At 42.2% G+C, this 17,686-nt stretch overlaps 1 protein-coding gene across 1 annotated transcript in view; it reads left to right on the top strand.

The window, feature by feature from the left end:
- Acaca (acetyl-CoA carboxylase alpha) overlaps nucleotides 1–17,686 on the top strand; it is a 259,500-nt gene that overhangs the window by 204,016 nt on the left and 37,798 nt on the right. The window contains exons 44-45 of the mRNA XM_032914502.1: nucleotides 1,209–1,329; nucleotides 1,976–2,086. Coding sequence (XP_032770393.1) covers nucleotides 1,209–1,329; nucleotides 1,976–2,086 — 232 coding nt within the window. The remainder of the gene's footprint in view (nucleotides 1–1,208; nucleotides 1,330–1,975; nucleotides 2,087–17,686) is intronic.

The following is a 17,686-nucleotide window of genomic DNA, read 5'->3' as shown; positions in this document are numbered from 1 at the left end:
GAAAGAACTGTGGATAACTTGATATTGGGAGAGGCTAAAAATAGAAAGCTAGAGCAGTCTGGGAAGCAAAGATACAGTCACAGCCCACAGCTAAGACAAAGAAATGGAGTTGGTGGAGGGAGAGACGGAAGGGAGCAGAAAGACACAGGGCTCAGGTAGTTAAGAGCTGTTATACAGTACTTGTTTTTATGATTTCAGCTCATGAAAGTCAAATAAAACACAATTCCTGCCCTGTGCCAGGAACAATAAGTAATATATGCCCGTCCCTGCTTCCAGCTCTGTACTCTCCGTGCGTATGTTGTGCGTATGCATTCATGCACGTGTATGTGTGGTGCTGGACATGCTTGCTTTGATTAGCTCTGTACTTTCCATGTACATGTGTGCGTGTGTATTCATGCACATGTATGTGTGGTGCTGGACATGCTTGCTTTGATTAGCTCTGTACTTTCCATGTACATGTGTGCGTGTGTATTCATGCACATGTATGTGTGGTGCTGGACTCTTATTAGCTCTGCTGCCATCTCCCATTGTCACTGTCCCTCCTAGTGAGTGACTCCCACTAGACCCACAGGATGCTTGCTGGGTAATTTCCCTTCTGCAGACATCACACCATTCCCTTAAGCGAACCATAGCCAGTATACTGGCTTTGTAAGTGGGAATGCATTGTTTTGACCTTCCTCTTTGGTCTGATCTTTGAAAAGGAGAGGGGTGATAATCTCCACTTCCTCTCTATTTCTCTGGGCTTTTTATTCTTATATAAAAATCGTTATATAATATAAAGATTATATAATACTTGTGGCTTACTTTAGAGATGTTTGTTGGCCCCAGTTTTTTCTTTAAAATGTGCCCAAGGATGTAAGAAAGTCTGAGCCGTGTCGGCTGTCTAGTTGCTTTAACCATCATGTCTTCCACATCTTAGAGGCAGAGACTACTGTCCCCGTTTTACAGAAGTTATTATCATCTTCAGAGCCATACCAGTATTTGAATCAGCAAAACTTTAACCTAGCTACTAAATTCCAAGTTTTGTTGTTTCTGTTATAGAATATCATTCCTAAATAAAATAGGATCAAGCCAGGATGGAGACCCTTAGGAATGAAGAACATGAACAGAATTAAAGAGTGCTAAACAGTCTTGCAATGGTGGTGGTCCTGCTTATGAGTTTCTGTTACTGTTGTTAACTTTTATGAGTTGGTTTGACTACCCAATAGGTACAAGATAACAGACATTATCGGGAAAGAAGAAGGACTTGGAGCAGAGAACCTTCGGGGTTCTGGAATGATTGCTGGGGAATCCTCATTGGCTTATGATGAGATCATCACCATCAGCCTGGTAAATGTTCCTAGAATGACGTTTCCTCTCAATGCTGGCATTGGACCCGGGTCTCACATTGTCTAGACAGGTGTTCTCTACCACAGAGCTACATCCTCCATTCCCCACAAGGCACAAAACCTACTGGAAAGCCGCAGTGTGGCTGGGTTTACTTCTGCCCTTCCTCGCTGCTGTTGGGTCCCACCCTGAAATACTTCCTGAGATGATATGTCTACAAATATATCATAATTATACATAGTGAATGACAAGACGGGATGATATAAACTACTAAATTCCCCAAATATAGGCTGCGTCAACATTAAATTTTACTTATTTCTCCAAATATTCTACAAGATTTTTAACAGCTTGAATTTCTTCTTAGTACTTTACTTGTGCATGTGCATGTTGTGGGAATAGCAAGCATCTGGGAAATGGGCAAATAAAAGAACCGTGACTCCTGGAGTGTCTAATACTCATTATTCAATGAATTTTGTCCTTTATTTGACCTGGAAGTTGGATTGGGTGGAGGTTGTATTATCATTAGACTTCATAAAAAGCAATGTTTATTTCTGTTCATATGAATTTTATATATTTCATTTGTGCCTTTGTTTTTACAGTTTGAGAGAGGACATAAATATGTGACATGTAGAATTTATTCTTTTTTAAGGTTACATGCCGGGCCATTGGTATTGGGGCTTACCTTGTCCGGCTGGGACAAAGAACCATCCAGGTTGAGAACTCTCACTTAATTCTAACAGGAGCCGGCGCCCTCAACAAAGTAAGCTGCGGGATTTGGTACATTTGTATGAGATTGTTTAATAATTAAAATTATGACTTTTCAATTCAAGGTCCTGACTAAAGGGCAGCCTTCAGCCCATGTCTTCTTTAGTGTGTCTCCTCCTCTAATATTTGCCCATTGACTTACTTACCCATTCATTTATTCATTCATTCATTCATTCTTTCATTCAACAAATATTTTGAGTAACTATTTGTGTACCAGGCATGATTCCAAGTCTTGTGTGTATATATAATTATATATAAAATATATATTTAGATTGTTATATACTATATATAAAATATTTATAAGTAAGCAAACCATATAAACCTCTGTTCCAAAGAGGTCATATTCTAGTTCCTTTCTAGAAAGACTGAAAACTGAATGCTTCTGTTTTGCCCCAGCCTTTGACACGTGAGGAGACCTGTTCTCAATGCAGGAAGCTGTCAGGGGCTAAGTGTACTGGCTTCTGTTTTTTTGACTCCACAATGTGGATTTAGCACTGGTTGGGGCATTGAGAATGTGCAATTTTAATGTTTTGAAAAAATTCTAAACACGCCTCTGAAGAAGAACACTTGTATAGTGGAAGTGCTCAGTAAACAATGAACAGTGAGATGATTGGGTTCTACAGATGAGTGCAGAAGGAAGAGCGCAGACAGAGAAAAGGGACACTTCTGAGCTCACTGGGTGAGAGATGCGGGGGAAGGGGGAGAGGTGGCAAGGATACTGCACAGAAGAGTGAAACTAACCGAGACCACACAGTACTCACTCCTCCTCCCTCCCCCACCTCCTCACACAAAGACCCTTTAAGCATCAGAACTTTATTTTTTCTCCGGAGCAGGGAATATATATGAAATGGAATAGTTTGAAATTAGTTGGCTTTAGCTCTTCAGCTTTCTTTTCTGTTAAAAGGAGATATTAATTTGCATCTAAATTTTGTGATGCTAAAGAAAACTACATAGGTACTTAGCACAGTGTGGGCTTCCTGGACCTCTCTCTCACATGGCTTGGTGACTGAACATGGCCTGCTGACCGAGGCTGTAGAGTTATACACATGCCAAGTCATAGCGGATATTGTGTTAGTGACACTGGCTTTGCAGTATGGAGTAAATATTAGCGAGGGTTGACAATTTTGCTGTTTTGAGAAATCTCCAAATGTACCTCTAAAAAAGAACACTTGTATTGTAGAAGTGCTTTTTAAAATATGGTTTTTAAAAAACAGAATAGAGACTAGCTGGTCAATACTATTATTCCCATGTAGCAAATGTTGATAATTTCATTGTCTAATTAGCTCGAGGAAATATCAGAAATCACAGGGTTTGCTTTTTTCTCTCTAAGGAGAGGCTGAGTAGTGTCAGCCTGGAAATGAGCATGAAGGGCTGCCAGCACTGAGGATCACTGCAGTGGGGGAAACTGCTGAGCGTCTTAAGTTTTTAAAGTTGCTCCTTTGGTTATTATCTAAGTATGGGGTTTTGGTTAACACCGAAGAGAGTTTTAGATAACGTGTTCTATGAGGACAGATGTTTAAGATGATAAACACCCCTGTATTTCTGTGATATTGTCATATGTAAATAGAGTATGTTTCTGAAGTGTACATGGTTTATATTAGTGCCTCCCGACTCCAGTATGTTACACACAGATAGTTAAACGGCAAAGGTTTTCTGTTTTGGCAGATTTGCTAGCATCTTATTAGTTGAATTTCATTTGTGCCAAGAAGAAAACAGTAGTGGTTTTTTTTTTTTTAAAAAAATCCGTTCTGATCAAATTCAGTATTCACCTCTTCCCTAGCCTACAGTGCTGTTTGTTAGAGAAAAGCCTGGTTACCGAGGGGAGGCTCTGTAGTAGTTTAACAATGCTCGTTCCCAGAAGGGTGTGATCATGTTAGTTGAAGGGAGTGTTCTTTGTAGAGGTTACCTAATCCTGCTCCACCTGCTGTACTGTCTTCCTGTCTGCACCTCTTAACTACAAAGTCTTGTTGCTGGAAGACACCCAATTTCATGCAAATTCATTAAGAATGTTCTCTCAGCTTGTCGCTTATCAGGAATGAAAAGGGAAGCTATCAGAGAGCGCCAGCTCAGTTGCTGCCTCCGGCTCACTCCTGAATGCTAGCTTACATGCTCGTCTTACGTGCAAACTTGCTCTGTCTATCTCTCTGGTCTCTGCTGGCCATTCCCTCTGCATGTTTCTTTCTATCTCACTCCTGGGTCGTGCTAGTCACTCTTCGTCTACATCTTTCTATGTGAGTTGATCTCTCTTTGTTTCTAGGTCTTGCTTGTAGATTCCTTTCTTTTTCTGAATGTACTCCTCCCTGAGTATCCCCGTGTGAGAAAGTCTTTGTGTGTTTGAAGCACTGTGCAGCTTGATTTTTAAGCCCTGAGCGTTTTGGTCACTGTATTTGTGTACCTATGTGTAGAGTGGAGATGCAGGCTTACATACAGTTTTAGACTGTAAACATCTAACACTCACCTTTCCGAGTCTTTATCCTTTATGTTAAACATTGGGGTGAAGAATAAGAAAGGGGTGCACAGAGGTTATAGGGGAAAAAAGATTTTGTGTGTGCAAGTGCTGATCCCGTTGACCCCTTTGGAAATTGAAATGATGATAATGCGAGTCTCCTGACTGCATCAAAGTATCAGCACATCAAAGCCAGGAGGCATGAAATGCAAATGACGAAGTGAAAGCAGATGGATTGTGCATGATCGCCTGATGCCCAATGAATTTTAAAAGGTGCCTGTTTGCAAGGGGTGGGGGGCGGGGTGGGGGTGGCGGGACTGAAATAAACACGTTATCCCTGCAATTTTTTTTTTTTGTTCTTGACGCTCACTCCTGACAATATTTTTTCACACTTGAGTGAACACCCACTCTCTCTCTCTCCCTTTCTGCCTTTCTCTCTCCCTCCTTTTCACTACCACCCCCATCCCACCTCTTACACGTCTCAGGTCATGTCGTTGCAACTCCAGTGGAAATAATAAGATATAAACCACGAGGTTGTTATTTGCATAGAAATAGCATGGAGCCCCAGGCAGCAAGAGAGAAGGACACAGGGATCATTTGTCTAAAATTTTAATGAAAACTTTTGCTGAGGCAGAGATTTTTTAAAAACTTTCTTTCTCTTGGATTTTCCCCCAACCCTTCCTACCCCCTCCAGCCCCATCACTGATTGAACTTAACATGGGATATTGGGAGAGGAAGGGTTGGCATGCCACATGCCCTACTCAGATAACACAGCAGCATGTAAACTGTCCGTTCCTTTAATAGATAAGAAGCTTCAGCACACACGGGTTCTAACTTACTACGTTGCATGTGTGCATCGGGCTCTTATGGCTTCATTCCATGTCTTCACTCATGGTGTTGGTGGCCTGGTTTCCATGTGCACCTTTCTACCTTACACTTCCAAGGTGTCTGCTTTAGAGATTTCTCCTCTCCCCTCCCCTCCTTCTATAGGGACCTGCATGGTAAGTAAATGCACTGCCGCCTTTCTCCCTCCCTTCATCGCTGCCGAGTCTTCTGTATGCTTAGTCTCCAGCACTGTTCTCTGCTACTACATAGTCAGTCTCAAAACAAGAAGATGTTTTCCACATTAGTATTTTTATCCTTTTCCTCCTGTGATCAGAGTATTTATGTTCCTTCCACACCTGCCGTGTTTTATTCCCTGCAGTTGTTTGTAAAATGTTTAGAATATTGCCAAGTTAAGGAGCAAGATGATTTCTTGGTTTGACCTTTGTGATCCAGACTTGATACTTTAAGCCAGTGAGCTGGTGATTGGAAGTAGCCCAAATGGCATCTGAAACTCCAAGTCAAGAGCTTCTTCCTAGTTCCTTGTTGATGGGGGTTAGAGTGGTGTCAGGGCTCAGACAAGGCAGAAACAATTGACAGACTGGATCAATTAGAATGTGAACTTGAGTCTCATTACAGAGGAGCTCAGGCCTCTGCCCACTGTCCACAGAGACGTTCATAAGGATTTGCTTTGCCATGTCTCTCAAGGTTACAGCAGCCATGACCCCAGGATGGACTACCTGGTGACTCTTGGCGAGCTGAGCTGATTTGCAGTTGTAAACACCTAAGTTGGGTGCCTTTTGGATATTTGCAGTAACATATTTCCTCTGGCCCAGCACCTCTCAGTTTCTGTTTCTCATGTTTAACATAATGTCTAGTGGCAGCCAGGCTAGAGGGACCTCTGTTATACGGCAGCAGTGATATAGGTCAGAGACTGTTATCTCTCAGCCCCAGACTTGATGAAAGCCCAGTCTTTGGACAGAGATCAGAATCTGTGGTTTGTGGGTGTGCTCTGGACAGTAGTTGCCTGTGGAGGTTAAGTCCTCTCTCTGCTAATTGCTCTGATGTGGAGGGGATAGATTACTCTGAAGATTCTATATGACTTACTTGTGGTAAACTTTTTTTTTTTTTTTAGATCTTCTACTTCTCTTTTAGAGAAAAAAATCCATAATTAAGTACAAGTGCTTGTGGAGGCCAGCGGCATCAGGCACCCCTCTAGCTGGGGTTACCTTAGGTGATTGCCTGGTATGAGTTGCCTGATGTGGACACTGGGAATTGAACTCATGTCCTCTGGAAGAGCAGTATCACTAAGCCATCTCTTTAGTGTTAATCTTGCTTTTGAGACTTAGTCCAAAAAAAAAAAAAAATCACACCCTCTCTGATTTACCTTCATTACCACGTGCAAAGTTCTATGTAGCTATGCAGCATGAAGTGTGTGATGTCACTCATGTCTGACTCTTGAACTAGTACTGGAGATCATAGGAAGGAGAGTTGTTTGTGGAACCTGAGACCTGCACTGTACGGTTTCCGTGCTCCTCCATGGTGCTGTCATATACAATGTGAGAGAGTTAGAGAGATTCAAGGAGGGAAACAGTCCTTAGCTCTCCGTGTGCAATGGGCAGCATTGTCACTTTGATAGGTTAACAACATAGACTGTAGAGCCAGTCTGCTCAGGTTTAATTTTTGGCTCTACCACATACAAATTATTCCCCTGAGCAATTCCCTAACAGCCCTATCCCCTCACCTGTGTTTCAGTTTTATTAATTGTACAATAGGAGGCCGTGATAATACTTACATACCAAGGCTTTTGTGGGAACTAGATGAGTTAACTTAGGGAATTCCTGGTGATGTTGTCTTTCTAAAGTACATTCCAGGTTAGTTCTTATAATATGTTCAATATCCAGACCCTGGAGTAGGAATATAAACACAGTATTCTTTTTTTTTTTTTTTTTTTTGGTTCTTTTTTTTGGAGCTGGGGATGAACCCAGGGCCTTGCGCTTCCTAGGCAAGCGCTCTACCACTGAGCTAAATCCCCAACCCCAAACACAGTATTCTTTATACTTTCTGGCTCTCCAGAGGCAAAGGTTGTTTGAAAAAAAAAAAGTTAGATGGCTTTCCTCACTTTAATATTACATGCACATATTGATATTCCCAATAGATGTTATGTAAAGACCATTAACACACTTTGGAACGCCATTAATGGAAGAGGCACCATGTTGGGCTATGATAGGGAAGTATATGTGTTAGTCATTTGTCCTTAAGAGTCCCCAGGGACTTATCAATACAGTAACCATCGTTACTCTAAGCAACAATCCATCAATTAGCATTGTTAAAAGCCCCTCACTCTCTATTTTTACAATAGATAGTTCCTATATCCCAATGCTCTCTCCTTTGTAAAGAGATTGTTTTAATATCTTACCTAAGTAAGTTTCGCATTGACACTATGAGTGAATTCTCAGAGAATATTGTAGTAGATATCTAATCTCCTTAATTTTCAAGCTCATCTTCTACACATAGATAAAATGTTTGTAACTCAGGTCCGGTCTTAGAGAGTTTGGTTTTCCTTTGTTGCTCCTAGGGTTTATAGAAAACCTTACCAAGTGTTTCTGACTGTTAGCAAGCCCTAGTGGTCTGCAAGCAGCCTGGTCCTGAACACCGGCATGGAGCTGCAGCACAGTGGACTTGCCATCCAGATTCCCATTACAAAAGTAGCCTCTGGCTGTCTAAGAGAGCCGCACGTGTCTATAACGGCGTCGATGCTATGGACTTGGGAGAACCAAAAACTTCTCGTGCAGAGCTTCTAGAGAAGGGGGAAAGCCTGAGACTTTGCTTTGGGACATTGAATACAGACACAGGAATGATCACACTGGCCAGCATAGTAGAAGTGGGCTCAAAGACTTTGGAGTTCCAGAATGTTCTAGTTTGTTTTCTGTTTCTGTAGTAATATCATGACCAAAGGGAGAAAGGCGTTTATTTGGCTTAAGTCCATCATTGAGGGAGGTTGGGGAGGATCTTAAGCAGCAGAAGAGGTAGAACCATGGAAGGAAAGCTGTTAACTGGCTGGTCCCCATGGCTTGCTCAGTCTGCTCTCTTGGGCAATGCAGTACACCTGTCCAGGGGTAGCACTGTCCAACGTTGGCTGGATCCTCTCACCTCAGTCATTAATCGAGAAAATTTGTGCCTGGGTGTACACACACACACACACACACACACACACACACACACACACACACACACACCAATTAGATCAAGGCAGATAAGGCAGTTCTTCAATTGAAATTATTGGCACAGACCACCAACACACAAAACCTTTAGATTGAAAAAAACTTTTGTTCAGCCCCCATTTTGCAAGTAACTTTGGACTTCAGTTCTTTGTGAAGAATGGGAAGTAGGTAATGAATTCCTAACTTTAAAGAGGATGATGAGAAGAGCTCTTAAATTTCCTTTTAATTACTACTGTTCTGTACTACTAAGATGTGTGTTGATCTGGAAGTAGGGAACTATGTTAAGCTAAAATAGAGAACAGGTTAGGACAGTGGAATTTTAAAAAGGTACTACATATTTTGGTATGCAATTGTGAAACTGCATGTAATGAAATGTAAAATTCTTATATATTAGTGTAAGTAACATCGTGATTTAAATTTAATTTGATAGACATAGTGGTTCATGCTTTTAAGCTTAGCAGAGGCCAGTTTGAGACCAGCTTGGTCTGTAGAGTGAGTTCCAGGACAGCCAGAGACACATGGTGAAACCCTAGAGAGAGACAGAGACAGAAGACTGAGAGACACAGAGAGAGAAAGAACAGTTAAAAGTTAATCGTGCTACAGAGACTTAGGGATCTCCTGAGTGTCATGCAGAAGTTTTGCTTTGCCATCAACTGGTTCGTCAGAAGTCGGTTTGGGCCCTGTGGCTAGAGGGTAGGCAGTAGGGTTACTAGCTCAAACTTTCTTGAGTCCAAGGTCTGGTAGAATCAGTAAAGGTGTCTTAGTTTGGGACACTCAAAGCCTTGAGGGCTTACATATGAAAGCTAGCCTGCTAGAATTTGTTAACTCTCACTTCAATATGCAGGCTCTACATCAGCTTATATATGTGGACCTCTGATGTGTCTCTGCCCCATCTCCAGGATAACCATTTCAAACTGCCAAGATTCTAGTATGTCTTTTGAGTGTTAAATGAAGAAGTGTCTTTACTTCACATATTCTGTGATTCACAAGGGCCTCTTCACTTCCTGTTACTAGTAAAGCATTTCTCCTAAACTCAAGCCAAATTCTCTCTTAGGTCTGTGGCATGGCCCCTTATACAGAGCGTTGTCCTCAGCTCCTCCATTTTCTAGTCATGCATTCCTTACACCATTGTTTACTGTGTTTTCTTCACTTTCCTTTCTATACATGCTTATAGCTCCTTTCCAGATTGTTCTTCACTTGAAGCTTACTACCCTGTCAGTCCTCTCCACTCTCTTCAACCTTTCTTCTCCCACAACCCCAGCCTGGAAATCAAGTAAATTAGCTTCTCACCCTTGCCTCCCAGTTAAAAATCCTGTATTCCTCCAATAGTGTCTCCTCTTGGATTTGCAGTCCACAGCCATCTCCAATAACCATCAGACTGTCAGCTTTGCAGCTCCCTGCTACCTCCCACCTCCCCCATCACTCACAGGAGGAAAAAGAGAGCTGGAGCCAGAGCTTGAAATATATCATGCAATAGTGTATCATGAATTTGTTGTGAATCACAGCGGTGAAGCAGGTTTATTTATTTCTGAGACCTTAAATCAATACAAAGTAGGTCTCTTAGTCCTGAAGCTGGGATGGAGTGTGAAAAAACGAGCCCATTCTACTCTTAAAACTTTGGGGAAAGGAGATGACAGCTATATAATTCCATTTACCAGGCACTAGGGGCTTTAATGTGAAGGTGACAGGGAGCTCTTTGTGCATTTAGAGCACCATATCTTCTAAATAAAAGATCTGTACACCTGATAGTGGAGCACAGCTCCAAGTTTAATAATCTCCAAGCATTAGACCAAGCCAATATGTTCCCAAGTCAGAGGAGCCCCCTAACACCCATAAATTAAAAGTGCAAGACCTGCACATGTTGGTAGATTAGAAATTCGAGGGCTCCAGTCTTTCCTGAGGAAGATAGACCTAAGCCCTTGTTGTACAGACTGCTGTGTGAATGTGATTAAGACCTGGGACTCCAGACTCTTTAAAAACCTGACTCCTGGCTGTTTGTCGTCCTAGGAGATGTCCTCTGTGCATGGGTCCAGATCTAGCTGTGTCCGCCTCCTTCAGGCTGGCATCAGCACAGACAGAGTGTTGCATCATGAGAGAAGCTCGAGATCATTTTACGGTGAACTCTAGATTACCATGCCTGAGCTTCATGTTCTTGTGCTTGAGTCCTGACCAATTCTAACTTTAGTAATGTCTCGGTGCCTAGGATTTAAGTCCTGTAAAATAGCACACATATCTGAAAGTTTGAGAAACCAGTTATTAAGGGAAATTATTCTTTCCAGTTTAACCATTAGCATAAGATATAAATATGATGACTTAACTTTTGAGTATCTTCATGTTCTACTTGACTCATTGATAAAATATCCTTTCTCCAACAGTAAAGCAGGTTTATACAATAGAGCAACCCTGGTAATATATGAGTGGAGTGACTGGTTTCATACTAACCCATGTAGAGAATTTTTAAAGAGAGCTGGAGGGATGGCTCAGCAGGTAAGGGCTCTTGCTGCCAAGTGTAAGGAACTGATTTCTACCCCAACCCACATGAGAAAAGGAGAGCACCAACTCTCCCAGATTGTTCTCTGACACCCATGCTGCACACATGCTCATACACTCATACACATACCATACAAAATAAATGTTAAGGGTTGTGGTCAGAACCAATAACAGCTTAAAAACATCACCCAGCATCTGCACCAAAGACAGCTAAAAGGGATGAGTCATTTGCTTCCCTTTTGTACTTCACATTACAGCACTGATATGGGACTTGTTTTTAGTAGCTCGACTTGCTTATATATGTCAGTGTTGAGTTTCTGTAGTGCATATGGAGCTGTGGCATTCACCCATTGCATTTGTTATTTGTAAAGTTGCTTTTATGTTGTAGAGATGCATTATGATTCCTGATTTCATGGTATTTAAAACAAACTTCATTTTCAGGAATATTCAATCTTTTGACTTTGTAGCATAATATCTGTAAATATGTGGGACCTATTCATCCATGTCCATCATATTACATGCAGCCCGTGCACTAATGTTTGGACATGCCTGACTAAGGGATTTAAAAAAAAAATGCTACTCACCAGACATAAACAAGAAAATGCAAAAAAAAAAAAAAAAGCTGCAGAGAAAGAATAAATGTTACTGTCTAGGAAGTCAGACTCTAGCAAGTCTGTCTTTCTAGATATATCAGATATCTGGCTGCTGTGAGCTCTGGCATTTGGTCATTCTTCCATTTGCCTCAAGTACCACTCTATTTAGAAAAGCCAGGAGATAACTAAAAAACATTTTTAAAAATATCTATGGGGAACATGTATTTGATAAAAGACAATCTAGAATATATAAAGAATTCTCAGAACTCAATAAGAAAACAGCCCAATAGTTAAATACATGGGCAAGAAATTTGAGTAGACTCTCCATGAAAGAAGATGTTTAAGGATGGAAGGTAAGTGTATGCAGTTATGTCTGTCACTACTCATTAGGGAAATTAGAACCACAGTTTCACAGCATTACTTTCTTTCCCTAAATGATTACAGCTTTTTGTTGTTTGTTTATGGTGATGGCAATCAAACCCATAGTCTGGTACGTGCCAGGTAAGTGCTCTAAAACTGAACCGCATCCCCAGCTCTAGGAAAAACAAAAACAAATATTTTTTATGTTTAATTTACAAAATTCCAAGTACTGATATGAATTGGATTAGCTAGAACTCTGTCCACTATTGAAAAGAAATGTAAAATGGTGTAGCTACTTTGAAATTGGTGATTTTGGTTTCTGCTTCTTTTATTAAGTTAGCTATACACATACCATACAATCCAGAAGCTACCTATATCCAAATGTTTGTGGCAGCTTTCTTCCTAATCTCTCCCCAAACTGACAGCCCAGATGTCTACCAACTGACAGACACTGATTGAGTCTTGGCACCCAGCTATGAAAAGGAACTCCCTACACTTGGATTGTATGGATGAATAGGATGCATTCCATATGATAACCAAAAGAAGCTAGGCCCCGAATCCTCTATGCTCTGTGAATCTCTTTATGTGCCACATCTTACAAAGGACTTGCAGTCAGAGCAGAAATGAGATCACTGGCTGTAAGGAGTAGGCAGAGGGACAGAGGGCTCACGGTGTTCCCATGTCGTTATCAGGTACTGCATGTGACTGAATGTGTTTGTCAGTGTCATAGAATTTTACACCATTAATTGGATATTTTTTGTTCCATGTGAATAATCTCTCAATAAGCCAGACTCTTGTCCGCCCCCCTGGTTTTTCTTTTGAGTACGGCTTCACATAGTGGAAGCTGACCGTAAACTCCGACTCTTCCGCCTCCAGTTCCCAAGTGCTGGGATCACAGGCATGAGTCACCACACCTGGCTCTAAAGCAGACTGTATTTAAAATGCGAAGTCTTTCCATTTGGAATTGATTTATTGTCAGCTCTTTCACGTCTCTAGCTAAATGAGTAGTCAGCTGATGGATCTCTGGGATGAGTGGTCTCTTTTGGCAGACAGCTTTCCTTTCGGAAGCCTATGCCTCTTCTCTCACATTTGACAGGCAAACTATCTATGGTTCTTCTCTCTCCCTTTACATCAAGAGTCTCTGCCCCTTGCCCACTGCGCCTGTAGGTCTTTATTGTTCCTCTGCTGGTGAGTTTCTGCTCGTGTTCTCAGTAAGCAGAGCTCTTGCAGTATTTTTTTCTCATCTGTACCTCAGTGTCTTTGTAGCTATCAGGGAATGATGACTCACACCTGCCCTAGGAGGCCAGGAGAAGATGGTCAGCTTAAGGCCAACCTGAGCAACATACATACAAAGACTCTTGTTTTAAAATGCGTTTAAGACAAAACCAGTCTTTTCCTGCCACTGGTAGCAACAGTCTCTTTGCCCAAGATTACTCTTCAGCAAACTTGATCACATCAGAATTCGTTTCTTATTGAGAGTTTTGAGTCTTGCCTAGGGGATTATCTTGACTCAAACTATGGCTCAAACCTCCTCTGCCTGCCAGTGTGTATCACAGAACCTCCTCTCTACCCCCAAGCCTAATCCACCAGCTGCCAGCTAGCTCTCTAGTTTGCCAGTGGCAGCCACAACAACAACAAAGAGTGTAACCCTGTAGCTGTGCATTTGGTGACATCCAAATATTCTTGGTCACAGAGGCATTGTCCCTGACTCCCAAGAAATTTAATTCCACTCGCCCTTAGATATATTCCTGGAGAAACATGTACACAGTGATATGTGCACACCACTTAGAAGTGTTAACTGGAGATTGAATTACTTGTCAGCTTTTAAAAAATGTAGCTCTCTCAGGTCCAGGAGGATGCCAGAAGGAGAAGGGCTGCTGCCGTTTTCCCTTCCTCTCTCCCTCAGCCCCTTCCTCTCTTCCATCCTCCCTCTTGTCCCTTTATACCACTCTTTCCCCACTGCCATCCACTCTCACTCTGTCTCTCTGTCTGCCCTCCCTGATCCTCTATCAGTAACCTCCCAGAGTGATGTTAATACCTAGAATCATGCATGAGATCCAGTGATGATGACTGCTCAGTAAATTTACCCTCTGGAGAATGGAGATACCACGAGAGGATTGCAGCAAGGACTCCACTGTGTAGCCTGATTCTCAGAGTCGGAGGAATTTCGTGCCCCCTGATTCCTAAAATAGTAGATGCTCTGACTCTCCAAGGACTGTGAAGGAGGGAAGAACGTGCAGATTTTTTTTTTACCATGATCAATATTCACCATTATTATTTTCCATCCTGTCACGCGATTGACAAATATGTACATATAACCAAAGGTTCTAAAACTGATACACATTCCAAAATAATATTCCAAAAATATGTATATTAGGATAAAAGCAATATTTTAGGAAGTGACCCAGGTTGTATCTGTGCTATTTGGAAGTCTCAATGCTGTACTGACGGATATCTTTACCAGAACAGACTGCCCTCATTCAGTATTACACAGGGATTTCATTTGCACAAACGCTCGCAGGGCTCCGCCACTTCACTCAAACGTTTGGGGCGCTGGGGAAAGGAAGAATGTGTTTATCTTGATCTCCAAAAAGGGATTTAAGGGTGAGAGCAGGCAGTATATTAGACTGTTTTCATTGCCTGTCAGCTGTGGTAAACCTGAGCTGTCTGCAGTATCTCTGGATAAGCAGCAGCAGCAGCAGCAGCAGCAGTGGCCTCAGTATGTTTGACTGCATTCATTTATACCCTTGGGCATCTCAGCGTTCCTGCAGACTCTACAGCACCTTTGGTGAAGCCTTTAACGACTGCATCTGTGCTAACTGATTTTCATGAGATACTTTAATTCTTAGGTCTACCAGCTTCAATAAGTTGAGCATTCAATGCAGCTTAAGTACATAGCCAGACTGGGTGAAGGTCTTCCTTCCTCTCCAATTTAGCCCTGGGATGGTGCTTTTCTTGTTATCTCATAGATCTGTTTGACCACTTATGGCTAGACGGCAAAGGCGGCCTCAGGAGTGCCCTTTTGGGTGTAGATGGTGGTAAGTTCTTGTTAGGCAAATAAATTAGGAGTTTGTATCATATAGTAGAAGATGTGAGGAGAATGATTCAGGAACCAGAGCAGTGCAAGGAACTTGACAGTACAGAAATGCTTGCCAGAGTTTCAGTGAGTGACACAGAAGCAGACCTACATAATGAAAATACGATGCCCATGAGGGCTGTCAACCAACAGCTTTCCCTCAAGGGTTGGAAGGCCAACATATTGAGAAACACAGGGATGGTTTGTGGGTGCTTTTTATCTTTCTAGTTGCCAGGTAGGACTTGTATGGCTACCCCTGCATAATCATTTCAGAGTTGGGCAGAACAGAATCTTTCCTAGCCCAGATTCTGCTGCCTTGGTTAGAACTTTCGTTAAGAAGTATCCTAAAATCATTAAAGCCACCTGAGTCAGCATGACCCCTATACATCAGGAACTGGGGTGTGAGACTTCACCTCACTGGAAATACTCCAGACCTACAGTAGGCAGCTGAGGATAGCCCAGGCTGCTGGTGTCTGCTGCTTGCTGCTGTCTCTTTGTGGTTAAGGAAATGAACTTCATCTACATTTCCGTCTCCCCCACCTCCATCTCCCAAGCTAACACCCGCAGCCAGGCTCTTTGGGTGTCCTGTAACTCCATCCTGTGTTTTCTCTTTTATTAAATTAAATGAGTCTTCTCAGGTGATAATCATTTGTTAGCACAGAAATAATGTTTTCAGTTGTGGGGAGCCCTACGGTTTCCTTGGAAGCCTGAGGAAAAGAAATGCACAAATGCTGCTGTTCAGAGACATTTCCACAGCATTAGAACTTGAGGGAGAAGACGCGTAGTTACTGAATCTTGCTCCTACGTGAAAATGCAGAATTTGGGGTTCAAAGAAGTGTGCACTGGGGTTCAAAATAATCTGTATAATAAAATGGGTAAGTGTTAGAGTCTCTCTGAGAGTGGCCTTGTTCTGGATACCCTTCTTAACTCATTGAAAAGAGGGTGAAGACATTTAAGATGGTGCATTTCTTTGGTCCCTTTGTCTGAGCTTGGTCCTTCCTTTTTCATTGCTAGTTTAACTGTTCAGTGTTCTCGTGGCTAGACATCAAGTATCAAAAATGGGACAAAAATAATGTTTCTGAACAGAAAATACCCCTTTCCTATGCAACAGGGAGGATCTGGCTGCTGACATAAATTATGAATATCAGATATTCAGGGTCAGCACAGTGTCTCCTTTTTATTTCATTTCTCCTTTCCAATTTTATTTTAATAATTAAAAATACTGCTGATCACACTGAATGACTTCTAGTAGAGAAGCAGTCTGTCCCAGAAGGACCAGTTGTGGGCCATCAGGTTTATGACAGCCATAAAACCAGAGTCAGATCAGAGCGTGGCCTCCCTGAATGACGGGCCTTCTGCCTCCACCAGACTCCCCATCAACCAGTGACTGCTTTGGAAATTTCTATTTGTTTGGGTTTTTTGTTGTTGTGTTTTGTTTTCCTGGTGCATGTGCAAGAGTGTGTGTGCACGCACGCTTAGAGATATAAATGAAACAGGTATGTGTGCCCTCTGCCTGTTAGGAAGACTAAAGCCATAAAAATAACAAACGGCATGTATCTGCTAGAATGTCAAAGTTATGAGTTTATTTTGTAATGATGTGCTCCTGCCTTCATGAGGTAAACTGGCCGTGGCGGAGGTGTTATTAGTAATATGGACTCAGTGGAGCAGAAAGCCGAGTGACCGAGAGATCAGTGTATCAGTCAGAGAGAGGGCAAATGAAAAGAGACAGCAGGAGAATGAGAAAAGAGCCGCAGAGCCTGGGCTGAGATTAAAGACAGACTGGGAGGAGGATGGCAGCCCACTGGTCAGATATGGGCTCCCCACTCCCCTGCTCCTTCAAAGCGGCTGCCAGCGTGTTGCTTGGCTTAGGCTGCAAAAGGCTTGTTCTCTGTTCTTCCCTATCAAGGAGAGCGGTAGCTGTAGAGCAGTTTGCTCTCCATGTTCCTTTCAGACCCTCGCTTATGCCTTTCCTAGCTGAACTTAAATGGAACCAAGGCAGCGGGATCACAGCAAGGTTATAACTTTAGTCACCAACTAGCTCAGCCTTTGGAAGGTCTTGATGCAGGGGGCTGACCCAGCAGGCAGGGGAACCTCTCCAAGCCCCCAATAAGAAAGGGCCAGTTGAAAATATACAGGCATAGTTTGCTGGCCTTAATTTGTTTAGGTTCTCCCAAGAGGCTGAAAATGAATAAAAGTTAGAAAAAAATTTTTTTCTGATGTTGCTTCTTAGAAAAGAGGAGAGGGAACAGAAAAGAGTGTGTACAGTGAGCCCTCCACAACTGTTTAGTGCTCTCTAGGGCTACCCTAGATGACTGGCAATTACTACACACTCAGCAGTTTGCAATAGTCGGTGATCAGGCCGCCTGACTTCCATCTGCTGGGTCAGAAAACCTCCCTCCCTGAAAGAAATTATTAACCAATCTTAGGGAAGAAACAAAACCCTACAATTTCCAAGTCCGAGAATATTTTTTCTTTCTTTTTTTCATCTTTAGGGGGATCTTTGTAGTTTCCATTTGCCAGTGCCTCCACCTGACAAGGGTTAAAGTCCTCCAGAGACAACAGGGTGAGGCCTATTGAATCCTTT

The sequence above is a fragment of the Rattus rattus genome, chromosome 9 (genome assembly GCF_011064425.1).
Source record: "Rattus rattus isolate New Zealand chromosome 9, Rrattus_CSIRO_v1, whole genome shotgun sequence".
NCBI classification, from domain to species: Eukaryota; Metazoa; Chordata; class Mammalia; order Rodentia; family Muridae; genus Rattus; species Rattus rattus.
The sequence above is the reverse complement of the archived record's forward strand: the minus strand, read 5'-3'. Positions and strand labels throughout refer to the sequence as shown.